Here is a 26,698-nt window from a genome sequence, read left to right on the forward strand (position 1 = left end):
AACCTATTTACAACTGGATGCGTAAACAAGGAAGGTTGATCAGGCAACCACAAAAAAGCAGAAATGACAGACAGATAACTTTTGAGAGTGTCCATAGCAGAGTCCTGCTGGGCCAAAGAAAGGATAAACAACAGGGCCTCTAAGAGGGGCAGAAAGGGGTCTAACAGACTTGTCTGTGCACAATGCCACAGATTTCTTCCAGTATCAGGAATTTACCATTTTGGTGGGGGGACGCCTGACTGCCACGATTGCACTACAGTTTTCGGGCAGGAGGTCCAAGGTTGTCAGCTGCTGCTGTTCAATCTCCAAGCGAGAAGGCAGAGACTTGCAGGTTCGGGTGGAGAACCCTCCCCTGCTGCTGCCACAGAAGATCCTCCCGAAGGGGCAGACTGATCGGAGATCGATGGCCCTGCTCAGTAGCTTGAGATACCAGACTCTTTGTGCCTAATCTGGAGCCACAGGGATTTCTTGGGCCCGTCTTTCTTGATTTTCCTAAGAACTCTGGGCAGAAGTGGTATCAGTGAAAAGGCATACAGGAGGCCTGAAGTACACTCAAGATGAAAAGTGAAGTAGAGATTGGTAATTCCAACATTCAATACTGCTGACATTGTGGGTTCTCTGCTGAAGCGAACCAATCTAACCAAGACTCTTTTCACTGCTGAAAGAGACCTTGTGCCACCTCTGGCTAGAGACGCAATATCTGATCAACTAAACATTGTTGGCTAAATTTGTTGGCTCTGATGTTCAGAGAGCCCGCCAGATGTTGAACCACCAAGGAAATGCTCTGTTGTTCCAGCCACATCCAGAGGCGCAGAGCCTCTTGACAAAGGGTCTACGACCCCACCCCAACCTGCTTGTTGCAGTACTACCTGGTGGTGTTGTCCGTGAACACCTGTACTACCTTCCCTTTTGAGACCGCTGAAGAAATGCTTTCAATGCTAGTGTGATCGCCCAGAGCTCCAACAGTTTAATGTGGAGTCTGGGGTACTCCGGATGCCTCTGATCTCCAGCTCTTCCAGGTGGTGCCCCATCTCAGGGGTGATCTGTCACTACTGTCAGATCTGGTTGGGGAAGGGATAGGGATCTGCCTCTGGCCCAATAGCAGTTCATTGGCCACCACTGCAGATCTTACACTGTTTTCTCCAACATCTAGACTTTATAAGAGAGATTCCCCTAATACTGGGCCCACTGGAACTTCAGGTCCCACTACAGAGCCCACATATGCCACCTGGCATGTGTCACCAGCAGGAGGGCATGAAGCCCAGCAGCCTCAGAGCCATTCTCACTGAAATCCTGGGTAAAGGCTATATCATGGGTATCATAGCCTGGCTATCCTGGACTTGCTGCTCAGGAGAATAATCCTGAAACTGTACTGTGTCCAGAACAGCTCAGATGAAAGGGAGCATCTGAGAGGGAGTCAAGTATGACTTCAGCACATTTATAATGAACCCTGAAAATACAGGAGGACCGCCGTAGCCTGGAGGTGGGAGACGAGAGCCTGGGATGAGCCCATGTTCAACAACCAGTCATGGAGATAGGGGAAGGCTGAAACCCCTGATCTGCGCAGATGAGCTGTGACCACTGGCATTACCTTGGTGGACACCTGAGTGGCAGTGATAAGTCCAAAGGGGAGCATGGTAAACAAAAAGTGCTTGTGGCCTACCATGAACCACAAGTAACGTCTGTGGGCAGGCATGGAGGGGATATGGAAATATGCGTCCTGCACGTCCAACGCTACCATCCAATATCCTGGGTCCAGGGCAGATAGAACCTGAGCCAGAGTGAGCATTTTGAACTTCTCCTTCTTGAGAAAGAGATTGAGGGACCAAATGTTCCCAATAGTATGGAGGCCCTTGTCATTTTTTGGGCATCAAAAGTAGTGAGAATAGCAACCACAACCTCCTTCTGGCACAGGGATCTTCTCTATGGCTTTCTTGGGAAAGAGAGCCATAACTTCCTCTCAGAGAACTGCCAAGTGATCCTCCGTCATCCAATCGTAGGATGGTGGCATGGATGGAGGGGTAGTTTTGAAAGGGAGAGAGTAGCCCCTTTGGACTATCTGCAAAACCAACCTGTCTGATGTGATCGATTGCCAGTGCAGCAGGTGATGGCGAATCCTGCCTCCGACTGGTCCCTGGTGGGGAATCATCAGACTAGAAAGGTTTGGAGGCAGTTGCAAGGGGGATCAGACTGGACAGACTGGTGTATGCCATGTTCCTTGCCACACAGAGGCTGGCCAGCATGCACAGAATGGTGGCTGGAGAGGAATGGGCATGGGCAGCCACAAAAGGGGCGAAAAGCAGACTTAGGGGGATGATGGTGTTGCCGTGAGACCCAAGGACCTGCCCATTGCACGAGATCCTTGAATCGCTTGAGCGCCAAGTCTGCTTTCTCTCCAAAGAGAAGACTGCCATCAAAGGGCTTGTCCGTAAGATAAGCTTTGACATCCCTGGAAAAACCAGATGTCCTCAAACAGGCATGGTGCCTCAAGGTCACTGTTAAAGCAACTGCTCTGCCCAGTGAGTCGGTTGTGTCCAGTCGAGATTGGATCGTGAACTTTGCTGCATCTCTCCCATCAGCAATAGCTTGGGAAAGTACCACACGGGCCTTCTCCAGGACCTGTGGCAGCAGTTGCACAACAGTGTCCCACAGCGTATGGGAATAACAGCCCAAAAGGCATGCAGTGTTCCCTGTGCCACAATGCCAGGATGGCAGAAATAAACATCTTCTTCCCAAGTGTGCCCAGCCTCTTGTATTCAGTATCCATAGGTGCAGAAGGGAACACGCCCTGGGAGGTAGACCAAGCTCTCAGGGGTGGGGTGCTGCGTCAGTTCAGGGTGATGGTGGCGGGCAATTGTCCTATTCACAGGAGCCATTGTGCTGGGTTTGGACCAGGAACCCAGTAGGACATCTGTGAGGGCTTTACTAAAGGAGAGCAGGGGTTCCTAGGAGGAAGCTCCAGGCTGAAGTACCTCTGCCAGGAGGTTAGTCCTGTCTGCTACAGAAGACAGCTCAAGGTCTAGTACCTCAGCCGCTCCCTGCATGACCACTAAATATGAAGCTCCCCCTCCATAGCCACAGTAAGGGAAGAAAGCATGCCAGTGTTTGGGGAGGTAACCAGTCCACTGGCTTCACCCAGGTTCCTACACTGGACCATGGGGGCTTGGACCTAGTATTCTAAAGGGTCCAGCAACCTCTTCCATTCATCACCGTAACTTGGCCCATAGGAATAAGGCTAGGGATCCACCACTGGGGGCAAGGCCCCTGCTGGTGCCAGAGTCAGCGTCCTGCAGCATCAATCTGGCTACGTGCCAGAGTCGGCAATGATGATGGGGGCGTCGTCGTCCGGCGGCATGAGAGGCAACGGGAGCATCAACATCGGGACTGGCGCAGAGGAAGATCGAATGGGTACGAATGACATCGGTCCAGTAACTAATTCATGGGTGCCCCTTGGAGCCTAGGTCAGCTGCCGGTGTGGAACCCGAAGGCCCCTCATCTGACGCTGCAGGGCCGAAAGGCACACCAGCTGAGTCGGACTGCCCAAAATGAGGCACATGGCCTCATAAAACTCCTTGAGTTGGGCAGGGGTCGTTCCAGCTCCAAGAAACTCAGGGAGGTGAGGAGTCAGCTCAGACGCAGGCTCCACAGAGGGAGGCCTAGATCAACAACGCTCCCACTCCCTTTTCTCATCGGCCGACGGACTTCACTTTCTTCAACTTCTTCTTATGCCTCGGCTTACCTGATCTTCCTGAGGACTTAGAGGGAGATGACAAAGAGGGGGGGATTCCGTTACCAATCCCAAGACCTTCCTCTTGACCGAGATCGGGATTTACATGGAGCTGAGTGCCGGGCCACCGTCAGCTTTAGGGATTGCTCCCTCAAAGCTTTCGGCTTAATGGCCTAGCACTTGGAGCACAACTTTGGGTCGTGGTCGCGCTCCAGACACCAATGGCACACGAGGTGCAGCTGTGTTATGGATATGGCCCGATGGCAGAATCCGCAATGCTTGAACACAGTCTTACGCAAATACATCCTCCATGAACCAAGAGTCGTAATTACTCAAAAAAGCTTCGACAAAGGTGAAAAAAAGGACAGTCAAAAAGTGACTGAAGGGTAGCTCTTTCTTTGAATAAGCACAAGCTGGCTTGGAAAGAAAATAACTGACGTCAGCACGCTGGGGTGGTGCCTATATAGGACCCGCAATGTCATCTCGGATGGACAACAGACACAGAGCCGATCAACGGCACCTAACGGTGTGCAGGGGTACTGGTCGAGAAAAATCTCTGTCTGGGGAAATACTAAGGTAAGGAACCTGCAACTAGATGTCTCTTTAAGATAAACCTTCACTGATTCCAGTGGTGGATTTATTAGTACATGCAACCAGAGGGCATCCTAAAGGTGCCCCCTGAAAAAACCTACCAACAACTAGTGTGCTGGCTGACTTTTCTAAACCAGCCTGCCACCACAGACTAGATTCTGACCCCCAGAACAAAGCATGCCAGAAACAAAGCCTGCTCGGGCAGGGGTGTACACACCCTTTCCAGCAGGATGACCTGGAAATTAGCATGCCAAGTCAGGGGGCTTCAAAGAGCCCACCGCCTTTGGTATGCAAACCTGACAAGCCAATCCCCCTGATCAGTGCCCATTTGGCACCTGAACAGGGGGGAAAATACGTAGTCACAGAGGCATGTCCACCTCTAAAATGAGCTACCTGACGTGGCCACGAAATTTGAAAGTCTGCCATCTTGGGGATGGCATAATTAGGAACTCTGAGAAGGGGTTATGCCCATTTCCCACAGCAAGTGGTCATATATAGTGCATAGTGACCCCAATGGTAAGTAGCCTATTGGCTACTACCCTACACTCCCCTAACACCTCTAAATTCAGTATTTAGGTGAGCCCGTGGCACAAGAAAATCAGATCCTGCCAACCTGAAAGAAGAAGACAGACCCTGACACAAAAGCAAAAACAGAAACCAGCAGCTGACTTGGCCCCAGCCCCGCCAGCCTCCCTGCTGTTCTCAACAATTGCACCAAAGACAACTTGTCCTGCAACTGCCTGTGCCTCCAAAAGCCGGGGAACACTACATGCCTTCAGCCAAGACCCAGTAACTCCTGTGAGGTAGCAGAGCTGCTCCTCTGCATCCTGCAGGTATCCCAGAAGAACTGCAAGGACAATGGTCGACCCAAACCTGACACCAGAAAGGACCATTTCACCTGTGTCCCCTAGCCCGAGTTGAAGTGGGCCAACGGTGCCAGCGTGGTCCCCCAACCCTTCAGAGATGAACCCCACCTTGGGTTTGCCAACTGTGGACTTCTTGACACCACCTGCAGCCTATTTGTGCAGGCCCCCTCTTTACCACGAGTGACCCGGTGACAAAAACCCAATGACTCAGGACACCTATGCACCCGGCTGCCCTGGCTGGAGGAGAAGAGGACCAAAGGTGTCCCTGAGCATTGTGAGACTTGAGCCCTCTTGTTGGTTCGGCCAGACGGATCCCCCAGTCCCAGCATCTTTCTAACCAGACCGTAACCCATAGGATAACATTTGGGCACCTGATGCTAAAAATCACCTCTGCACTCGGACTCCCCAGTGCCTTCCGAAGTGACCTTATGCCGCTGCCTTGGAGGCTGCCCTGTACCTACTTTAACTTCAGAAGAACGGTCCTGTTAGTATTTGCTAAGTGCCCAAATGTAGTATATGTTCTTTTTCCCATCGGATAACATTAGGGCACCCAACGCTGAAAAGCACCTATGTACCCGGACGGCCCAGTGTCTCCCAAGGTGACCTGTTGGTGCTGCCTTGCACCCTCCCCCATACTCACCTTAAGTCCAGAAGATTAGTTCTGTAAGTCGCTGTAATGCACCTGTGTGCACTATAGGCCTTTTCTCAATAGAGTAACATTACCACTTCAGAATCTGCATTGTGTTGATTTTGCAAACTTGTAAAAATTAATAACTTGAAACATACTTTCCTGATCGTGATAATCTTGGTGCCTAAAATTATATAAAGATAAAAATTGTCATGATCTTGGGGCCTTAAATTATATAAATATAAGTGTTATTTTTGTAAATTGGCATGGATCTGCTTATTGAATCATGCTTCATTCATTGGCTGTGCGCATGCAGCAAATATCTAACACTCCTCTTGGATAAGACTAAGGCTGCTCGACCACACTACACTCAAAGACAGCACATTGGGAGTGCTACAGCAAGCCCCTGTCCACTTATTAGGGAACCTCTGGACTATAACTCATTTGTTATACTATATATAGAGCCAGCTTCATACACTTATCTTCTTCCAGTGTTATCGGGCCACCATTCTCATTCAGAAATTCCTTTGTGAGGGTGTCAAAACCCATAACCGATCCTCTTCTTCTCTTGCCTCACCAATCTTGAATTCTGTTAGTGCTTCTTCTTATCTACACTTTAGTTCTATTTTCAATTGGCAACTGCAGTAAATTTTTGTTTGTTGTTCTTTCCATAATAGTTTGGTTTCATTTGGGTCCGAGCTTTTTTATGCTTATTTAGCCGACAGAATGTTGTGGAGTATGTTTTTAATACAGTATCTTTTTAGTTTATATAGGGCCTTTAGTTGTTTTTGTTTTCATGAGACATTTGTGTTGCATTGTTAAGCTGTTGAATGTTTTTATTCTGAATGTTACACAACCTTTAATAAATGGACAAATACACACATTTATAAATACATGATTCCATTAAGTAAAAGGGGGTAGCTTAAATTCACACTGCCGAAAGGATTTCAATCAGAACGTGACTAAAGCTGTCCCAGGTTTACAGAATTACAATGTTTACCTTTCTTAAAGTGAGTCTTCTTGGAAGAAATATAATTAAAATATACCATACTCTATCCAAATGACACCCCCAACATGGCACCCATATTTTCAGAAGAGGGCAAACGTAGAAGGGGTGCTTTAATCAATTATAAATTCCACACTTCTACTTTTTTTACTAGATTCCAATTAGTTCCGTCAACATACCAAACTCAACCCATTTTACTTAATTAATTCAGTTTGAATTTTGAGAGTAGGAGTAAGCATGATTTTGTCAAGAAGGAAATATCATAGATGCCAATCTATTCTTGCCTGCATGATGTTGCACTGCTGGATGGCTGAATGCTGCAGGCGACTGGCTTCTTCCTGCAGTCGGAGAGCAGTGTGACAGATTGGGAGGCTGGTGACCACTTCCTCTGGGATCCTTAAGGCACTCTGACATTGCTGCACTGCTTGAACCTTTGGTTTTAGTGACTCTATTTCAGATAAGAGATGCTGCAAAAAGAGGTAATGAGAGTACCCATCATGGAAACAGAAGTTTAGAAAACTAATTGCCTAATTTAGAGATGAATTGTAAAGGAAAATCTCCAGTTTATGAAAGAATAATTCTCTTTTGGAAAAGTACCCTCTTGTAAAGAATCCACTAGTGGATCTATCTTTGCCACACAACTCCACTGGCAATAGTTTTGCCAGAAGATTTTCACTGAAGGCTAATCCTACGATGTAGGATTTTCCTCTGTCTTTAGAAATCAGAGTATCATCCCATGAAACTAAATCAAGCCTCTAATGCCAACATAAAACATAAACGTAAAAAAACTGTGAAACAAACTTCAAAGCAAAAGTCTGCATTAATTAAAAAATCCATGTAACTCTTCACTCAAACTGATCACTTGAAAACGTGGCATGAGGTAGAGGCTTGCTCTTGCATCGGATTCTAGATTACATGTTAGGGTGAGTAAATGTTTTGAAACTGGAATAGATTGATTCTTGTCTGGAGGATTGTGAATGGGGAACAAAAGCACTGAAAGAATTATGTACCACATTATTAGTGTCACTTCTGCCCTGCAATCAAGATTGTTGTAATGGGATTCTAACCACATTAACATAGGTGTAAACCTGTTGCACATCACTAAGTCCACACAGGATTTTAAAAAGGAGGCCATCTGTGACTGCTCATCTTTTGGTGAGAAACAAAATGTGCTGAACCAGGTATCACAAGGTCTTAGGCACGGAATGTCATCTTGTGGTTTGGGGGTAAGTTTTAATTTGTCTTTAGGATGCCAAATGGATGGGTAAATCTTACAGGAAGCCCCACTGAAATAGGGTCTTCTTGCAAAAAAGAGACAAGAAGGGATCAACAGTATCTATAAGGTGTTCATTTTGGGACTGGGGTATTTATTGTGGTGTTCTAGACACTTTATCAACCACAGTTTATCAAACATGTTGTGGATGCTACTTTGATACAACACAAAACGTCTGGCTAATGACATATAAAAAACAAGTAGGATGCCTACTAGCTAATGGAATGTTGCATGAAGACACCCTTGGGCTATGCTTTTTATATTTGTGACTCATACCTGATCTAAACAATTAGACCGAGGGCCTCATTACAAGGCTGTCGGTCGTTAGACCGCCAGCCTCGCAGTGGCGGTCGGACCACTGCCCTCCAGGCAGTTCGATGGCCAAATTACGACCCTCGCGGACCACCAGGGGTCTGCCGCCACCACCAGGAACATGGGTCTCCTTGCGGGGTGGCGGCAGTCAGAGTTGGGGTCAGCCACTGTGACGCTAAGTTCAGCACCGCAGCGCTGGCCACAAGTCCACTTTCCACCAGACTTTTCATGGCGGGGACCCCCACAATGAAAAGGCTGGAGGAAAGCCAGTGCTGGGAGCCACAGGGAGGCCCCTGCATTACCCACCACCATGCTGTGGTCAGTGCAGCACCCCCCCGTCCCAGCCCCCTCAGAATGCACAGTCTGCCTGGAGCACCCTCTGTGTCATGACATAGGCCTTGGCTCCATGAGGAGCCTGGGCCAATGCCACCAGACAGTTTCCACTGGGTTGACCAGCAGAAACCTCTGATTTCAGAGGTTTCTGCCGGTCAGCCCAGTGGAAACCTTGTAACTGTCCCAGGTGGAGACCACTGGTTCTGCGGCGGTCTCCTCTCCATGCTGCTGGCGGCTCAACGGTCTGCCCGTCAACCTGGTAATGAGGCCCTAAGTGACACGGTACATCAACCTCAACTAAAACCAGTAGCATTTGTGATTCAGCATACATCTTTTCTTTCTAATAAAATTCTTTCATGGTGTATTTACACTACAGAATGTGCAAAATACACGATAAACCAAGTTTAATGCTCAAGGTGTTTGTTTTGGACCCTAGAAAGAGATGTTGCTGATTATTGGTGTATCTACTCCAGCTATTAGTTCGAATAGTAATGGATACACAGCAAATTTCATTACACTATTTCAATATTTTCTGCAAATTATAGTCTGGCTGAAGGTTATGTTTGTGGATACAGTATTTCAGCTCATTTATATGTATTGTTTTTTCCATATTTTTAAAGAAGATGAATACTTTAGCCTAGAGGTTTACAATTTGGCTGTTTCAGTGGGGATCTTTTCTAGTAAAGTCACATTTAAACTGTTTCGAACTAATATCAATTAACAATCCCACCAAAAATGGTCAGTCAATAGCAGAATAGTTTTGTATTATGTTACCTGTCTGTGAGCCAGCTGTTCTTTCAGACTTAAACGACCAAGCTCTGGAGAGGTTAAGGACGTCTGTGCTTGCTCTAGTGCAGCCTGCAGGGCTCTGACCTCACCTTCAAACTTCTTCATATCCTAAACAAAGAACATACCATTTTGATACATGAACATACCATAAACAGAAAATGCTATGATTTCTGGCCTAATTTCATACCAGGTGTTAGGAGGCATCTTTCAGGAAGGCTGTTGATTTCACCCGGGAAAGGGACAGCCTGTCAACAGGCCAAACAACTGCAGCTACAGCATTGTGACTGCTACTACCCCACTCTCAGTGCTCTTGTAGTGGAACTAGATATGCTGATGAACATCTGAGCAGCCTTGGAGGGAGACAGCAAAGTGGCCCTAGCTCAAGCTGGCCGAAGCACATCCCTGGGGTTTGTTCCACAGGAATACTCTACACTCTGCATGTCTGGTATAACATAACGCAGGTTACCAACAAAAACTCTCTGCTACTGGTTTGCTACCCTCCATGAGGAAAGCATTAGTCATCTTGAAGAAATTTACTTCCAAGCACAGCCAAGCCAGACACCTGCCAAAGCAAGACACAACCATAATCTAAAGGAATGGATTTCTACTGCCTTGAGAGCCAGAACTCAGTAATCATTCTGAAAAAACGTGTCTCGCCCTGGCACACCCATTTCTTTTATTGGATCTCGGTCATAATTGTACACATTTTACCAATCTAGAAAATAATTTTATAGCACAGCATCAACAAGTTTGTTATATGTGTGTGATATAACCACATAGCAAAAATACCTTGTTAGCTTCTTGAAGGTTCTGTAAGCGCAGTTTGATGACTTGCTGTAGCTCCTCTGTCTGATGTCCCAGATCCGAGATTTGCTGGTACATTCCATCTGTACAGTAAACACTGGTGAGACACTCTATCTTCTCATTCATAGCCTCCAGATCACTGTGGATTTCTTTAGATTCCTCTAGCATAGCCTTGTAAGGAAAGACAAAGAAAGACGGTATTCAACTTTGATCTTACAGACTACATTCAAAGAGCAATTAGAAAATTACAAGGTTGAATAATACTTTGTTTAGTCATTGAGTTTGTAGGAGTAGGATATGGGGAAATATTAGGGCTGTGCTACATGTAAAGATTATTTAATCTAAGAAGATATCACCCTGGGCCTCATATTATCAATGTCCATAAGATTCCTTACAGTGGCTAATAATACAATGAACTATGATTTATATCTTTTTTTAAATGTTGAGATTTGCTAAGGCAATTCAAAAGGTTAGAGTGATGAAATTAACTGCTATTATTTACCTTCTTTATAGGCTTCATGACAGGGTGAAGTGGAAGCACAAAGCAGTCATGGAATGTGGGCATTTTGTTTACAAGTATTGAGTACAGTTAGGAGCAGCAAAGCTAACAGCATTATATCCCACATGCTGGTGGTCAATAATAAATATTAATTGTCAGTTCCCCACTTTATGCCTCCTTGCATGTAGCTCATGCTCAAATTATCTATTAATGGTCTGAACTAAAATTATCTATTAATGCTCTTGCACAAATTATCTATTAGTGGTCCAACAACTGTGAACAACTGTGGGCCCCCTCAGCAGCTATCTTGCATTTTAATTATTCCTCCAATCCTATTGATCTGCCCGGCTTGTTTCCTTCCATGTACATACACACCTTCAGTCACAACCCTTGTTACACATTACTGTGTGATGACTGGGACAACTAAACACCTATAGTTTGTGATTATTGTATGTGTGTTAGAGACTTCAGTACCATGTGTTAATGCTATGAAGAGCGATTTAATATCTCTTTTATGAGTGAAGGAGCTTGTGTGATATCTATGACCTGGACTGACAAAACTGTGCAGCTTGTTTTGCCTTAAACATAGCAGTATCTTATGAAATGAGCCGATACTGAACCACCGTTTTACATATACATGTATACCTTTATTCCAATTAGGCACATTGGGTTGTTATTGCTTCCTTTTTATGATATCATTATTTACAAAGTCATCATGACCAGCACCTCCTTATCTTGTAGACAAGCTCAGCATCACTGGTAGTTTTGTGCACACCCAGAGCCAGGAGCTATCAGATTGTAGACTAAGAAGAGGAAAAAAGAAAAAAAGAAAAACAAGCCAACATCCACTAATTCTATGATTACCTTTGACCTTGCAAAGCAGTCTTCCGCCTTTTGGCTAGGTTTGCACAATAGAAATATCACTTACATGAATATATACATAATAAGCACCTCCATTTAGTGCAGTCTGGATCCCTTCTACTGGGTCAAGGCTCAATATTCTTATGCTTTCAATATGCTTTGTGTTAGCAAGTGTGCACTATTAATAGACGTTACATACACAGCTCACACATTGTCAATTAAATGAGAGGTGTGTTTTTACCTCCAGAACACCATCTTTGCCCTCTGCTATTTTACGAGTAGTATTATTCTTCATGTCAGTAGGTTCAACATCAAGTTATAGTTCCACTTTTTGTAACACTAAGAACTACATAAGGGAGGGACAAGCAATAGGGAGGATTTAACACTGTTCTCCTACATTTACTGGCTATGGCCTGAGATCTATAGGGTTAGGCTTGCCTGTTTCTTGCATATCTTCATTAGTATGCTGCATGAATTGGCCTTCTTGTGTGGTTCCTGGTATCTTGCATTCTCTCCTACAAGAAGCAAGCTACATCCTGAGTCTGCAGGCATCTGTTCCTATTTGCATTTCCATGACTCTGCTTTTAAGCCTTAAGGCAATCATCCACTTTCCTTTCTTCTTTCTAGCAAGGCAAACTGGATGCAATGTAACACCAGTGATATTTTAAACTGACCTCAGTTAATAATATGAAAAAAGATGACTATTGCCTGTGAAACTGTGCCATCAGCTGGACAAAATCTGTTATAGTTTTTTAAATGTGTTTTATTAAGTTTCATAGGCATTATACAACGTTGTCGACAAGTATGAACCTGGGCATAGAGACATTTCCCAACTAGCCATGTAGCAGTTATCAGCTGAGCATGTCATTGCAGTCGTCACAACATACCAATGATCGGAATCAACACGATGAACACTTGAACAAATAAACAGTTATTAAAAGTGTTAATGCAACTGTGAAGTCTGCTTGTGAATGACAATGTGGCAGAGTGTGTAGGAAGACCTGGGTGTTGGGCAGCACTACAGGTTATCCACAAGCGATGGCGCATAAGCGGGGTATGTTAGCAAGCAGCACCAGAAGGGGGGGGTTGCAGCCCAATGAAGAAATCAAAGTGTGCTGGGGGCTGAAACTCGTGTAGCACGGAGGACTAGTCGTGGTAGTCGTGTGAGTAGGAGAGGTCATGTGCCAGGGCAATGGTGTAGCTGCTATGGAGAGGGCTGGAGGCCCACCAGAGGTTGAGTGTGCAATAAAGTGTGTGATGGTGAGACATGATTCACAGGGGGGTGCATTATTTTTGCTCTCAACCTAAAACAAGGAGGGGTCCCACCATTCGCCACTGGTCCTTGTGTCCCCCTGCATCTGGAGTAGTCGCATAGTGTTGGCCTCTGCCCGCGTCCACGTCATCATAAGGCCAGCCAGAGCTGGAGATCTGGGGGGACATGTACTTTCCATGCCATGGCTATTAGTCTTTTGAAGAGCACAAAGGCAAGATCAATAAACCTATGGAGATATCTGTACCTCTTGCGCGGGTGCATAGCCCCAATGGACACGATTCAGGCATAGGCGCAAGAGCGAGTCCAACCAGTTCAGGCGGCATCATGGTGATGATCACCCGGCATATAGGCTGTAATGTTGGGCAATCCCACAGCATGTGATAGAAGCCAGCGTCTGGCTATTTGCAGTGGGGCATTTGGGAGCGAGAGGGCCCCGTGAAAACGTTTGATCGCTGCATGGAGAATCAGACTTGGTGTATATAGTTGAATTGTGTGAAGCAACAAAATCTCTTATAATCAGCTTGGACTCCTTCAAATACATGAACTAGAGGCAAACTGAAATAATAGTTTCATTATATTACAACAGTCTTGGGAAGTTGAGGACCTTTTAAACCAAAGGCATACAAAGCAATTTTACAGTTACACTGAAATGTAGCTCTATTTAACATTTTTAAAATAGAAGGGTAGTTCTTTCGCAGGTATACCTTATGGGCCTTCAGCTGATCACGTAAGTGACTGGAAGAATTCCATGATATCTGCCCATGCACCAGAATGTTGGCTTTCTCGATCCATTTAAGTATGAATTCAAGCATCTCTGTGTATTCGTCTAAATGTGTGGTGGCCTAGAACAGGAAAAAGGAAACAAATAAATATTTGTTCACCACAGCAAGTCCATCAGAATCCTCCAACTCTATAACAAAACATGAAAATTAAAAACATAAATCCCATAAAATTCAGAATTAGTTTAAATTAATAAAAGTTACAAGTGAACAGAGACAAATGACTGTGGACTAATGCTAATGTAACTTGTGTGCAAATTCTCTATGGATTAAATCAAATGATTTTCATTCAAAGGCAGAATGTTCATGTCACTACCAAGGCAAACAGAAATAGCAGTCTGAGTAGTTAATCTTAATGTCTTGTTATTAGCTCCAGAAAAGTGACTTCTGCTTAACATTCATTCAGTGTTCTTCACAGTACTTAAAAATTATGCTAATTTTGGAACCACAGGCTCCTAAAAATAACCTGCAACTGTTTAACAAGATAATAGCAGTATTAAAAGGACATTTATCTGTCTTTATTCTAATGAACATTTTGTTGTCTACACCTGGGGGGAATGCCCATCTTTTGCGTGGTATTACCCCAGATGTTTGCCTTCTTAGCTAAACCTGTTTTTGTCGGCTGTAGCACTCTGTGCACGGTACTGGTAAGGTCATTATGTTCTCCTGTTAAAACATGGCAAAATGGCATACACCTAATTGGCACATTTAATTTATTTATAAGTCCTTAGCATGTGGTACTATGTATACCTAGAGGCTGAAAATGTAGGTTTGGGAGCAGTTTGAAATATGTTTCAAAAAGACATTTGAGTAGTAATGTAAAATCGAATTTAGTGAAAAAGTCAGATTGTAATCTGCTATTTTGAAAATGCCTCTTTTAGAAAGTTTGCATTTTCTTGCCTAACCCAAATGTGCCTTCAGCCAGTGTCCAGAGTCACTTCACAGTTAATGACTCTCCTGTCCTGTGAATTTCTCACAGACAGTGGGAAACGGACATGGATTGGGGAGGTGTGGGTCTTACTGACACAATGGCTGGATAGGAGCTGTCCTAGCCCTGATTGCACTTCAAAGGTTAGCCTGGTTGCTGTACCAAGAACTATCCTAACTTCAATAGAAGCTTACCCTGTGTTAGACTTGGTGTCCTTGCTGTGGTCTCCTCTAACTTTTTGCCTCTGTTTCCCAGGTTGTTGATGTGTGCTGGACTCTGTTTTTGCTGTTTTTGATACTCTAAACACTTTACCATTACTACCCAGTGCTAAAGTACAAGTGCTCCTATGTAACATGTATGTGCAATTGGCTTTCCATGATTGGTATATTTTATTTACTTCTAAGTCCCTAGTACAGTGCACTAGAGGTGCCCAGGACCTATAAATCAAATGCTACTAGTGGGCCTGCAGCACTTGGTTGTGCCACCCACATAAGCAGCCCTGTAAACATGTCTCAGACCTACCACTGCAGTGTCTATGAGGGCAGTTGTAAACTGCCAATTGGACTTGGCAAGAGTATCCACTTGCCAGGCCTAAACTTTCCCTTTTTATACATGTAAGGCACCCCTAAGGTAGGCCCTAGGTAGCCCCATAGGCATGGTGCAGTGTATGTGAAAGGCGGGACACGTACGTATGTGTTTTACATGTCCGACAGTGACATACTGCCAAATTTGTTTTTCACTGTTGCAAGGCCTATCTCTCTCATGGGTTAACATAGAGGCTGCCTTTAAATATTATTAAAGTGAGGATTCCTTTGAGAGCAGATAGAAATGTGGAGTTTAGGGTCTCTGAGCACACAATTTAAAAATACATCTTTTAGTGAAGTTGTTTTTTAGATTGTGAGTTTGAAAATGCCACTTTTAGAAAGAAGGCATTTTCTTGCTTAAACCATTCTGTGGCTCTGTCTGTTTGTGTATTGCCTTTCTGGGTCAGTTGGACAGTTCAGCTGTTTGCACCTCTCTCTAGACAGTAACACAAAGGGGGCTTGGGTGTAACCTGCATATCCTGATGAGCCATCTGTGCTAGGAGGGAGGGGAGGAGTGGTCACTCACACCTGAAGGGGCTGTCCCTGCCCTCACACAATGCAGTCTCCAGCCCCCTGGTGTGTGTCTGGGGCCTGGCCCGGGCAAGGCAGGATCTTGAAAACAACAGAGTCTTCTCTTTGAAGTAGGCCTACTTCATAGGCAGAAAGGAGTATAAGAAGAAGACCCAAACCCCCTGAAAATCAGATCACTTCTGGAATCAAGAGGAACCTCTGCCAAGGAGAAGAGCTGAGGAAAAGTGCTGCCCCTGCCTGTGACTGTGCTCTGTTGGGCTATCCTGCAGTTGCTGCTTCTGCCTGTGAAAGGGGACAAAGACTGGCCTTTGTTGTGCATTCCTGCTTGAGAAGAATCTCTAAGGGCTTGAACTGAGCTTGCTTCCTGTTGTTGAAGTCTCAGGGCCATCAAAGACCTCCTCTGCCAGCACCTGGACTCTCTACTGAGACTCCTGCCCTGCCAAGTGGTGCCCTATCTAGTTCCTGGGCCCTTGAAAGGTGAAGCTGGCAGACAGTACCTGGAAATACACGCGCAGACCGCTGTGCAGGGAAATATTTGATACACCCTCCGTGACGCGGCTGATAAACGACATGCAGCCAGCTTTGCTGCTGAAATCAATGGTCCACCTGCATCACGGCTGGAAGATCAATGCAACATGGCTGGAGAAACGATGGCAACACCCACTAACAGAGGCTGATAACAACGCAAACCCCACGAAGCGCTGTTTTATGATACGGATTTTCAATGCAATATCGCTGGGCGTGGAAAATCAATGCAAAGCCTGCCCGGACCTGAGGTGCCCATCCAGATCGACACATTGCTCTTTTGCGGGAGAGAAGAAACAATGCACGCCGACCCGACCGAAGGAGGAACAATGCACGTTTTAGCTTGCAGGTGAGAAATCAATGCATCATTGGCCTTTTTTTGACACACACTCACCCATGCAGCTTTATTGTGACGCTACCCAGGTACTTTTGTGAAATAACAGTGGTCTCACTGTTTTCTTAGGATTAAGACTCTTATTCTTTTGCAAATTCATATCTTGACGAGTGTATGTTGGATTTTTGTTGTTTTGGTCTTGTTTTGTTTAGATAAATATTATCTATTGTTCTAAACCTATGTTGTGTCATTTTGTAGTGTTTTCACTGAGTTACTGTGTGTGTTGGCACAAATACTTTAAACATTGCTTCTGAAGTTAAGCCTGTCTGCTTGTAACAAGCTACCGAGGGGGTGAGCGGGGTTAACCAAGGGTGGTTCTCCTTTACCCTGACTAGAGTGAGGGTCCTTGCTTGGACAGGGGATAACCTGACTGCCAACCAAAGACCCCATTCCTAACATTGGTGGCAGCGGTGGGATTGGATTTGTACTTGTACTTGATATACAGTGATTAAGTGTATACTACTGTTTTCAGTGCAGACCATTATGGGACCACATACGGCTTGTTTTTGCTTTTGCTCACTTTTTTCCTACTTCCAAATTTTTGGTGATCCTAGATTGATTTTCTTAAATTCATTGGGAACTAATTTTTCTTCCTTCGGAACTTTGCACTTTTTGTTAACTCTTCATCATGTCTCAATCTGGAGATGCATCAGTTGGAGCTGAATTTGATTTAGGGAAACTGGAGAGCTATACAGTTGCTCAGTTGAGGCAGTTCTGCAAAAATCTTGCCCGTCCCATTAAGGGCTCCACCAGGAAGGAGGAGATGAGGAAGGCACAGAGGGCCTGGGTGACAGCCAAGGAAACTGAGGGGCACACAGAGGAGGAGGAGGAGGAGGAGGAAGAGCAATCCATACACAATGGTATCGTGGGTGGGCCTGTAATTTCCAAGGAGAGAGTCTCCAGGGCAGGTAGCAGTGTCTCATCAAAGGGTCTGACACCTGAAGAGTTACAGGACAGACAGAGAGGGCATACCAGTTGGAGTTAGGAGGAGGATGGCCATAGAGGAAAATAAGTTACTGCTGGCCTATGAGCTTTGCTTAAGGGAACTGGATCATAGGAGTCAGTCCAGCAGGGATGGCGGCAGCAATATCACAGTGCAGCCTGAGAGGAGGGTGCACATTCCAAAAGACCTTGTGAAGGATTACAAAAGGGAGGATGACATATTCTTGTGGTTCAAGGGGTATGAGTCTGCTCTCCATATGAATCTAGTCCCTGAAGCTCATTGTGGGGGGGGGGGGGGTCTGTGGCAGCACTATGAGGTAGAGGGGAGGAATACTCTGACATCCTTAGGGGATCCTCAGGGGCTCACATACTCTATCATGAAGGACGCCATACTCACAAAATATGGTCGCACCCCTGAGCAGTATAAGGACAAGTTTAGGTCCTATAAGAAGAAGGAATCCCAAACATGGTTGGAGTGTGTTGATTTGTTTTGCAGGTCAATGGATGGTTGGGTGAAGGGAGGTAAAGTGACAATGTATGAGGGGCTTTACAACTCACCCTGTCACTGGCAGAAGCAGCTCATAGCTGGGCCTGGCTGTCCTTTGTTTCACAAGCCAGAATGGAGCCAGCCCCAGGGCACAGGGAGGAACTAACCTGATCTAGTTTAGAATTGGACAAAGAGAGGGGTCTCTCATCCAGGCTGGCATTGGGGTTAAAAGCTGCATTTGAGAATCTGAAATCAAAACACTCCTGGACCTGTGAAGACCATAAGGACTGCCCTGCTCCCTGAAGATCCAGAAGGAAGACTGGATCAGCTTGCCTTGAGCTTAGGGTCCCAGAAATGACTTCAAGGGTCAGTTGACTGACCACCTATGTAAACTACAGGGTAAAACATGCTGCAGAGGCCTCTCATGCTTCCCAGATGACCAGACCCAACTAAACCTGACCTGGTCCTGTCAGCTCTCATCTGTGGGAGTGAGTCCTGACCCCCAAGTGTTGTCCTCATGGTCCTGAACCCTTGTCTGGAGTTATATTGCACTTCTTTGTGTCTAACTGAAGGCTTCACTGGAACCGACGCAAAGCAATGCAGAGCCGTGCAACTCCTTACGGAAGGCATCACCGGATCTGACACAGAGCGATACAGAGCGATACTGAGGCACACAGCTCCTCTCCAAAAGTTTCATGGGATTCAATGCAGAGTGATGCAGAGCTCCGCAGCTCCTCACTGAAGGTTTTACAGGATCCGACGCAGAGTGACGCAGAGCTGCATCACTCTTTCTTCGCATCTAAGTCAAAAGGTAAATCTTCCAATGGGAAGAACATGGTCCAGTATCCGGCCCGCGCTCCATTGCAATCGGCCTGAACATGTGACATTGTCCCTGTCCAGTACAACACAATATACTCAGTTGGTGCTAGTTTGAACCTTAAACTTTAACAATTCATAACTCCAGTGATACTGATTTTGGTGGCATTTTATTTATTAAAAAATACTCTGTTTTTCTAAATTGGTTTGCAATTATTCGTGTGCTGTGTTTTCACATTATTACTGTTTGAATATTGCATAAACACTGCACATTGCCTGTAAGTTAAGCCTGGTTTTGAGCCACGTTACCAGGGGAGTAAGCACAAGTTTATTTAGTGACTTATGTAGTTTACTCTGACAAGGATTGTGATTATCAATTGAGGTAGGTTCTCATCTCCTCAACTAATACCTAATTTCTCACAGTACTCCTTATGTTTTCTACATAATACAGCTTCTAATCAGTATAACAGCAGACAGGCATCTGCAGTATTCTGAGGCTAGCTACTTACCAAACACCTACACTGGAAATCGGCATTTTCCTATTTTATGGTCTGTATGCATGAAGGTATTCTGTCAGCAAACTGTCAAGTTAACTCAAGAATGATAAAGAGCCCTAGACCTACAGACATGGCAGTAAGGAGCTCCATTCAAGAGAGAGGGAACCTGCACGGGGGAAACAGAACAAAGGAGACACTAGGAAAACACTAAGGGGGTTATTCTAACTTTGGAGGAGTGTTAATCCGTCCCAAAAGTGACGGTAAAGTGACTGATATACCACCAGCCGTATTACGAGTTCCATAGGATATAATGGACTCGTAATACGGCTGGTGGTAAATCCGTCACTTTTCCGTCACTTTTGGGACGGATTAACACCTCCTCCAAAGTTAGAATAACCCCCTAAGACTTGAAGGGATAGAGTAAACTGTGATTCGATCAAAAGTCAAATATGGAAATAGAGGGAAAGTATCTAGGAAGAAGAGTTATTTTGTTTTAAGATGGTATGGTTTAAAGCACAAAAAGAAACATGTGGCTTGTGGCACATAGAGATGGAGGCATATTACTGAGGAAAGATAGAAAATAATGATGTCAGCAAACAAAAACAAAGCAGAATTGAACAACAGAAAACACAGTGAATGTGAAAAAGGAATAGGGAAACACTCACAACATTACTGGAAGAAGAAAAATAACTAAAATCTGTGGCATAGCAACAAGAGATTTAAAAAAATAAACATTCAGTGAACATTACAGAAGTTAGTAAAGGGAAGCAGGAAGTGGTAGTGGTTAGAAATCAGGATTCATAGAAAAGGATGTAGGGCTCGTAGTGTCCTCTATTGCTGCATCTCTATAGTGCTACCTCGCCCTTTGACAATGGCTAACAGTGCAATGTAAGAAGACAATATTTTCATTTACCTAATACCCTTTAATGCAACATGTCAAGTGCACCTTTTATACATCTGATCAATGAGAAAAGGTGTTTATGAAAGTAAAATTCATAGAGAAGTGCAGCATCTATATAAAAGCCTGCTCAGTATTTAATTTGCTACACTTTCGAGGTAACCAGTCTGTTACAAGAAAATAACATATTGGTCATCAGATAAAAACAGTTGTTATATAATCTTCACAAGCTGCACTTCGGACAAATGCCCAATGGACTCTGAGTCCTTCAAAAGCCATAAGGAGGATGCCCACTTCCCATCCTGGCCCATGAATAGAAAGCAAGACCTACAGGCCTGCATGAAAAGCAGGATTGCGCAAAGTAGTGACCTAATCTAAAGGAAAACAATAAAAGGCCATTTCACTATAAGGATGGTTGTGACAGCAGCTCAAGGAACCAAGGGCCACAGTCAGAGTTTGACAGAACAAGAGCTGTAGTTTATGCTGGCAGGGCTCAGGCTCCACTAAACTTGTGTTTTATCTGTTTCATTTGGAGGAGAAGGAAGCACAAGGTTTTGGGCAGAAGAGCCTCAACTGGCACAGCTATTGAGAGCCTTTGACCAGGATATTGTCCACCACAGGATAATGGACAGCGGAACACCCATGCTATTTAGAGCGGCCATCCCATAGTAAATTTTACTGCTCGGGAAGAACAATTGTTAGTCTGGATCTTTGACTTGTTTTCTGCTCAGTATATTGGCTATTGTGGTGAACTACATGGTATCATACAGATTACAATTCAACATAACTTACTCCACATAAACATTTATCTGAGATAGCTGTGTTTCTCCTGTTTATTAGGCAATTTAACAGCAGACAACTCTCCTGTAGCTCAAGCAAAGAGTCCCCTCTTTTTTCAGTTTGGTGGCAGGATGAGGTACTATTGAAAATTCAGTGAGGGGTCATTCAATTCAGCATGGCTCATGGGGTGTAGTTTTACAAGAGCCCTAATTGTCTGAGTCATTTTTATGGTTGACGAGTGTTTGTTAACAATGGAATTTAACTCCCTTTTTGACAGAAGCTCCAGGTTAGAGGATAGGAGTGTAGTATCAAACTGAGGGCCTGATTTAGATTTCGGCCTAGTGGTTACTCCGTCACAACAGGACATCCCACTCGCTGAAATCTAAAAACACATTGCTTCCTATGCAATTTAGATTTCGGCAGACAGGTTATTCGTCACTGTTGTGATGGAGTAATCCCTTAGTCGAAATCTAAGCATGCCATGAGTCTCTTGACCTCTTTTCCCCACTGAATTGCATTGGGAGAATTGATATTCTTGGACTAATCTTCTTTCTATTCCCAGTTCACCAAATTATTGCAGAAGCTCATAGTCTTTTCAAACCATATTTAATGGCTGCTATCTGGCAGTTGGCTACAGTAGAAAGACAGCTGATGTCTGATTCGAGGTCTACTGTGGGGAAACGTGAATACAACTGGATCAATGATTTCCAGAATTTCCTCACAAAACAATGAATGCCGATTTTGGTCCTATCTATGCGCCGTAATCCAGCTCCATATTTTATCTAGCTTCAAAATTTTGCTTGAAAAAGGCTGTCAATATGTTCTGAGAAGCGATGGCCATAATTCATTTCAATCCTCAACATCACATTGCCTGTAGCCGCAGAATTCTCTGGGTATGGATCTTCAATTTAAGTTTTCTGTCAATTAGCCCTAGTATTGAGAGGAGTTGACTTCTTCCAATTGTGTATCATTTATTAAAAATAAAAATCTTTTGACATTTTGTAATAAAGATTTTTGATTTTCCTGTGTTGGTTTTTAACATATTTACTTTACAATAGCCTTCCATGGCCATGAGGTGTGCCTGCAGACCTTTGAGGGTCTTTGAAATCAGAAATAAGAGGTTAGCATGGATGACAGCCAGTGTTTTGAAGCCATTTATTACTAGAATGTCATGAGTGGCTTTCAGAATTTTTTGGTGGTGAAGGTTATTAATGCAGAGTGACAAAAGGAGAGGTGCTAAAAGGTAACCTTGCTTGACCCTCTTTCTGACACATAGGCCCTCATTATGACATTGGCAGCAAATGCCACCTACTGCCGCGGCAACGGCCACCAACATACTGTCGCCGTGGCTACCGACTGTCCATGCCATTATGACCATAGACGGAATTCTGCCAGAAGGCTGGTGGAATTCCGTCGACAGTCATGGCGGGGGACGGCGGTAAGGTGGCGCTGCTGCTAGCAGCAGCCCCACACCAGCAAAACACTGCCTACCTTATCATGTTCCATGATACAGCCTGGTGGTGTTTTGCAGGCGGATGCTGCTGGTGGCAGCAGCGCGGCGTCCCGTCACCTGACAGATGACCCCCTGCATGCAGGTAAGTCGGGTGCTGCGACAGGAGAGGGGGGTGTTGTGTGCATGTGTGGGTGTGGGTGTGACTGTGTGTGAATGTGTGCATGCCTGTGTAATGCGTGTGTGCATGAGTGGGTGTGAGTGTACGTGCATGTTGTATTGTGACATTGCGTGTGTGCCTGGATGTATGTTCGTGAGTGTTGCTGTGAGTGTGTATGAATGTATGAATGCGTGGGTGAATGTGTGTACGCGTGTGTATATATGTGCGTGTATGTGTGTAAATGTGGGGAGGTCAGGAGCGGGTGAGGGAGAGTGGAAGAGGACTTTGGGGAGGGGGAGGGGGGCAAAGGAGACCCCTATCAGTGCCAGGAAAGGAATTTTCTGGCACTGATAGTGCATACCGCCATGGTTTCAGTAGCGGTACAGAAACCACTGAAACCATGGTGGTGGGAGGGGGTCAAAATGCCAAGGGCGGCCATTGTTACTGCTGTGGCAGTCATTGTGGTACATTGTCGGTTTGGCCTTGGCCAAACCGCCAATGTCATAATAGTGGATGTAGGTACCACCAGCCTGTTGGCAGTAATACTTCCACTATTCCACCGACAGCCGGGGTCGTAATGACCACCATAGAATTATGCTGATGTTGCCTGTTTGATTTAATCTTACCTGGGAAGTAGTTTCAGTAAACAGCAATTGAACTGAATCAATGCCAAAATTGACAATTTCTCCCAGAGTAAGTGCCTCAGGACCAGATCAAATGCTGATGTAAAATCTAAATCTCATTTTGTGCTGTGCTAAATTTGTGAATTATATGAAAAAAGGTAATGATCTGTTGATTGTTGAGAATTGTTTTCAAAAATCGCAACAGAAATGGCATGAGGATATTTTTGCTTGTGACCCACTCATTGACACCACTGAATATCAGTTTTAGGCTAATTGGCCTATATGACTTCGGATCATTTTTGTGGCCATCTTATACTGTACAGTTGTACGAAAATATTGTTTTGCTAAGAGTTTTGGCAACGTTTGTTCGGAAACAATGTTTTCAAAGATGTTTGTGAGTATTTCACACTATTCAGGGTATGACAAAAATACCTCTAGTGGTATCATAATAGCTCTAGAAGCTTTTCCATTGTGTAGGTGTTTTATTAATTCCTTCAATTTCTCTTTCATGAGCACCTCTGTACATATATTGATCGCTCTGTGCTTTTTGCTCCAGCTTCCTCTATGTGAGGGAACTAAGCTTGGACAAAATTATGTTTAATATAAAAGATGATGGAGAAGTGAGATATCCATGCTAGATTCATAATGTTCGATTCCATGTGGTTTCTCCTGTGTATCTATTTCAAATTCAGCTTTTTCTAATGATTGAGACTTGCTGTTCAGCAAGTAATTTCTCTTATTTCTAATAAGTGATTTGTATCATGATCTTGCAGCCCTAATTTTGAATCTTGAATAATTACTCTGAACTGTTGTTTAAAGTAAGGTCTTTTTTCTTTGCATTTTTCATCAAACCATCTATCGTTAGAACGAGTTTTAAAAGGTGTTGAGTTTTTAAAGATACATCTTTTGGTAAATCTATTGGTTAGTTATTTTAGTTATGCGTCGCACATAGGCACTTTGTTTTTATCAACAGGTCTCAATATTACCTTTTGCAGATCAGTAGTACATGGTTTCATTTCCATTCCTCTAATTTAAATTCTAGATATAAAAAAATTATGTTGATAACTCCTGTTTTAGACACATTTTCATAGTTCACTTTATTTGTTTGCACAATCGTGCGTAGTACATTTGCAGAATGGTGAACATTTGAGAAGAGCATATTGACAGGGACATCTTTTTGTAGCACAGGTTCTGCAAGTACATGTATTTGCAGGTTCTGTGGGTAGAGGCTTTAGACATTTCGGAGGCTTTAGCAACCCACCATCTTCCCAACCGAATTCACATGGATCTGTCTCTACATATGCATGATCCAAAACATTTACACAACTTCTGATCAAGTAAAACACTGTTTTAATGTGTCCACGCACAGAATATGACGTCAGTAGAATGTCACTTAGCGGGACTGATCTCTTGAACTCACTATGCCGAAGATCCTCAAATTTGTGGCAGTCAGAACTTGTTTTCCACACACACACAAGGTATTTTTCTACGTCTTTAAGTCACATTCTTCTTCTGTCTCAGCAAATCCTTTTAAAAACTTCACAGGTTCAGCACTTAAAGCAGCATTATTCTAATTTTGCTCATAAAGTCATCACCCATAACAATATGTGCCTTCATAAGAACACTGGGCATCTTTGAGTCAAGTTTCTTGTACAGAATGTGAAGCGGAGTTGAGTGTTCTTTCTTGCCTGTTCTATAACGTATCCATAACTCGGACAATCCTTGACTTATGAACATTGCAACAAATCTAAGTAGCACAATGATAACATCTGTGTCATTTGACATTACAATGACTCGATTGGAACCATTTCGAATCGCCCACTCAGCATGTGGCACAACATGAAGATCGGCTTCCTCTAATTTGCTGTTAAGTTCTTGAACAATATGGCCTATACCTTTTGAATATGTCTGTGCAGGCACCAACTCCTCATTGACAATCATTCCACTTGTGATAATTAGAAATTCAGTATTCACTAAAGCATCAGCAATGTTTTGGAGAGTTAACATCTCCAAGTTCATCTTGTTCAATGTTGATGACCAGAATTTATCAAGTTGCACAGGTAAAGGTGTCACATTTTTCATGCAGGTAAGGTAAATTATTCCACTTGTAGACATTCATCTCGATCTCTCACATTCTTTGACAATGTGAAGTTCTTGCAAGGAGCACACTGACTTTGATATCTGTAGAACAGTCTGAACAACCCAGCCAAAGTTTTGCATGGATGAAATCTTGACAATTCACAATTGTGACATTTAGTCCACAACAATAGCAGTTTTCAATGAGGACAACTTTTCATATTGAAATTCTTCAGGTAGAAGGTTTTTTTTTTAGCTCTTGTACGAGTTAGCGCTTCACTAGTTTGGTTGCAGAATCTCCATCAAATAATGGGCTTGTTGGAAGAAGATCATTCAACAGAATGTCCTTGATAAATTCACCCCTTTCATTTGCTACATCCATCTCTTGCTCTGCGTGCGAAAATTGTTTTTTTTTGTAACCTGTTTTGTAGTGCCTGGTTGGACAAAACTCTTACTATGGCAATTAAGTTGTGGAAGTTTAGCTTTAGTGATTATGTCAAACAGTTTTTTCTCTTTCAATACACATCTCTCCTGCTTCAGTTCTGCTTATACTTTCAATCCACATTCTATAACATCTAGTAGGCATGTCTTTATAAAATATTCATGAATATGTTTGGTCACGAAATTGAGTAGTCACACAGGCTCAGTCAATTCAAAGGGTTTCCTTGCTGCTGCATGAAATGAAGAAGGCTGTCAACATGTTTATTAAAGCGTTCCCCTCTCTTGCCCACAAGTCCGTAGTGAGGAACAGTTTCACAATGGTCCATTAATTTTGTTCTTGTCATCCCTCAGAAAACATTGCAAATAGAAAGGACTTCATGGAAAACCAGTTGCCATTGAGCAATATATTCAGTTTTACATGTCTGACCAACAATTTCTTTGAGCTTTTCTGTGATCTCTGGATTATCTGTTCCAGTTTCATATCTGGAGCCACAGCATTAAACCTTCCCTCTCTGTCTTCCACCACAAAATGTATTTGGAACAATTTTCTGTACAGGTATGGTTTTTCCACCTCTAGCTTCTTCACTCTTTCAAAATAACAGGACCCATATCTCAGGTAGTTTATGCAATTGAATTCCTCAAAACGCAGTAATCAGTGACTCCACAGTTGTTATGTGCAGCTGCCAATCCCCTTACTAATGAGCATGTACCAAGTTTTGTTACTAGAGCTATCATGTGCAAAACTTGTCCCTAGTACCTGCAATGTTCTGATTTTTCTTTATATACTTTGACAAACTCTACAAACTTGGTTTTCAGGTTTTCTGA

General features: G+C 43.9%; 1 protein-coding gene across 1 annotated transcript in view; it reads right to left on the minus strand.

Moving 5' to 3' along the window:
• SYNE1 (spectrin repeat containing nuclear envelope protein 1) overlaps window positions 1–26,698 on the minus strand; it is a 1,478,055-nt gene that overhangs the window by 614,706 nt on the left and 836,651 nt on the right. The window contains exons 86-89 of the mRNA XM_069234720.1: window positions 13,667–13,804; window positions 10,315–10,500; window positions 9,511–9,633; window positions 7,103–7,285 (exon numbers count right to left, since the gene is read on the minus strand). Of these exons, the coding sequence (XP_069090821.1) occupies window positions 7,103–7,285; window positions 9,511–9,633; window positions 10,315–10,500; window positions 13,667–13,804 (630 nt within the window). The remainder of the gene's footprint in view (window positions 1–7,102; window positions 7,286–9,510; window positions 9,634–10,314; window positions 10,501–13,666; window positions 13,805–26,698) is intronic.

Source organism: Pleurodeles waltl, chromosome 5 (assembly GCF_031143425.1).
Source record: "Pleurodeles waltl isolate 20211129_DDA chromosome 5, aPleWal1.hap1.20221129, whole genome shotgun sequence".
NCBI classification, from domain to species: Eukaryota; Metazoa; Chordata; class Amphibia; order Caudata; family Salamandridae; genus Pleurodeles; species Pleurodeles waltl.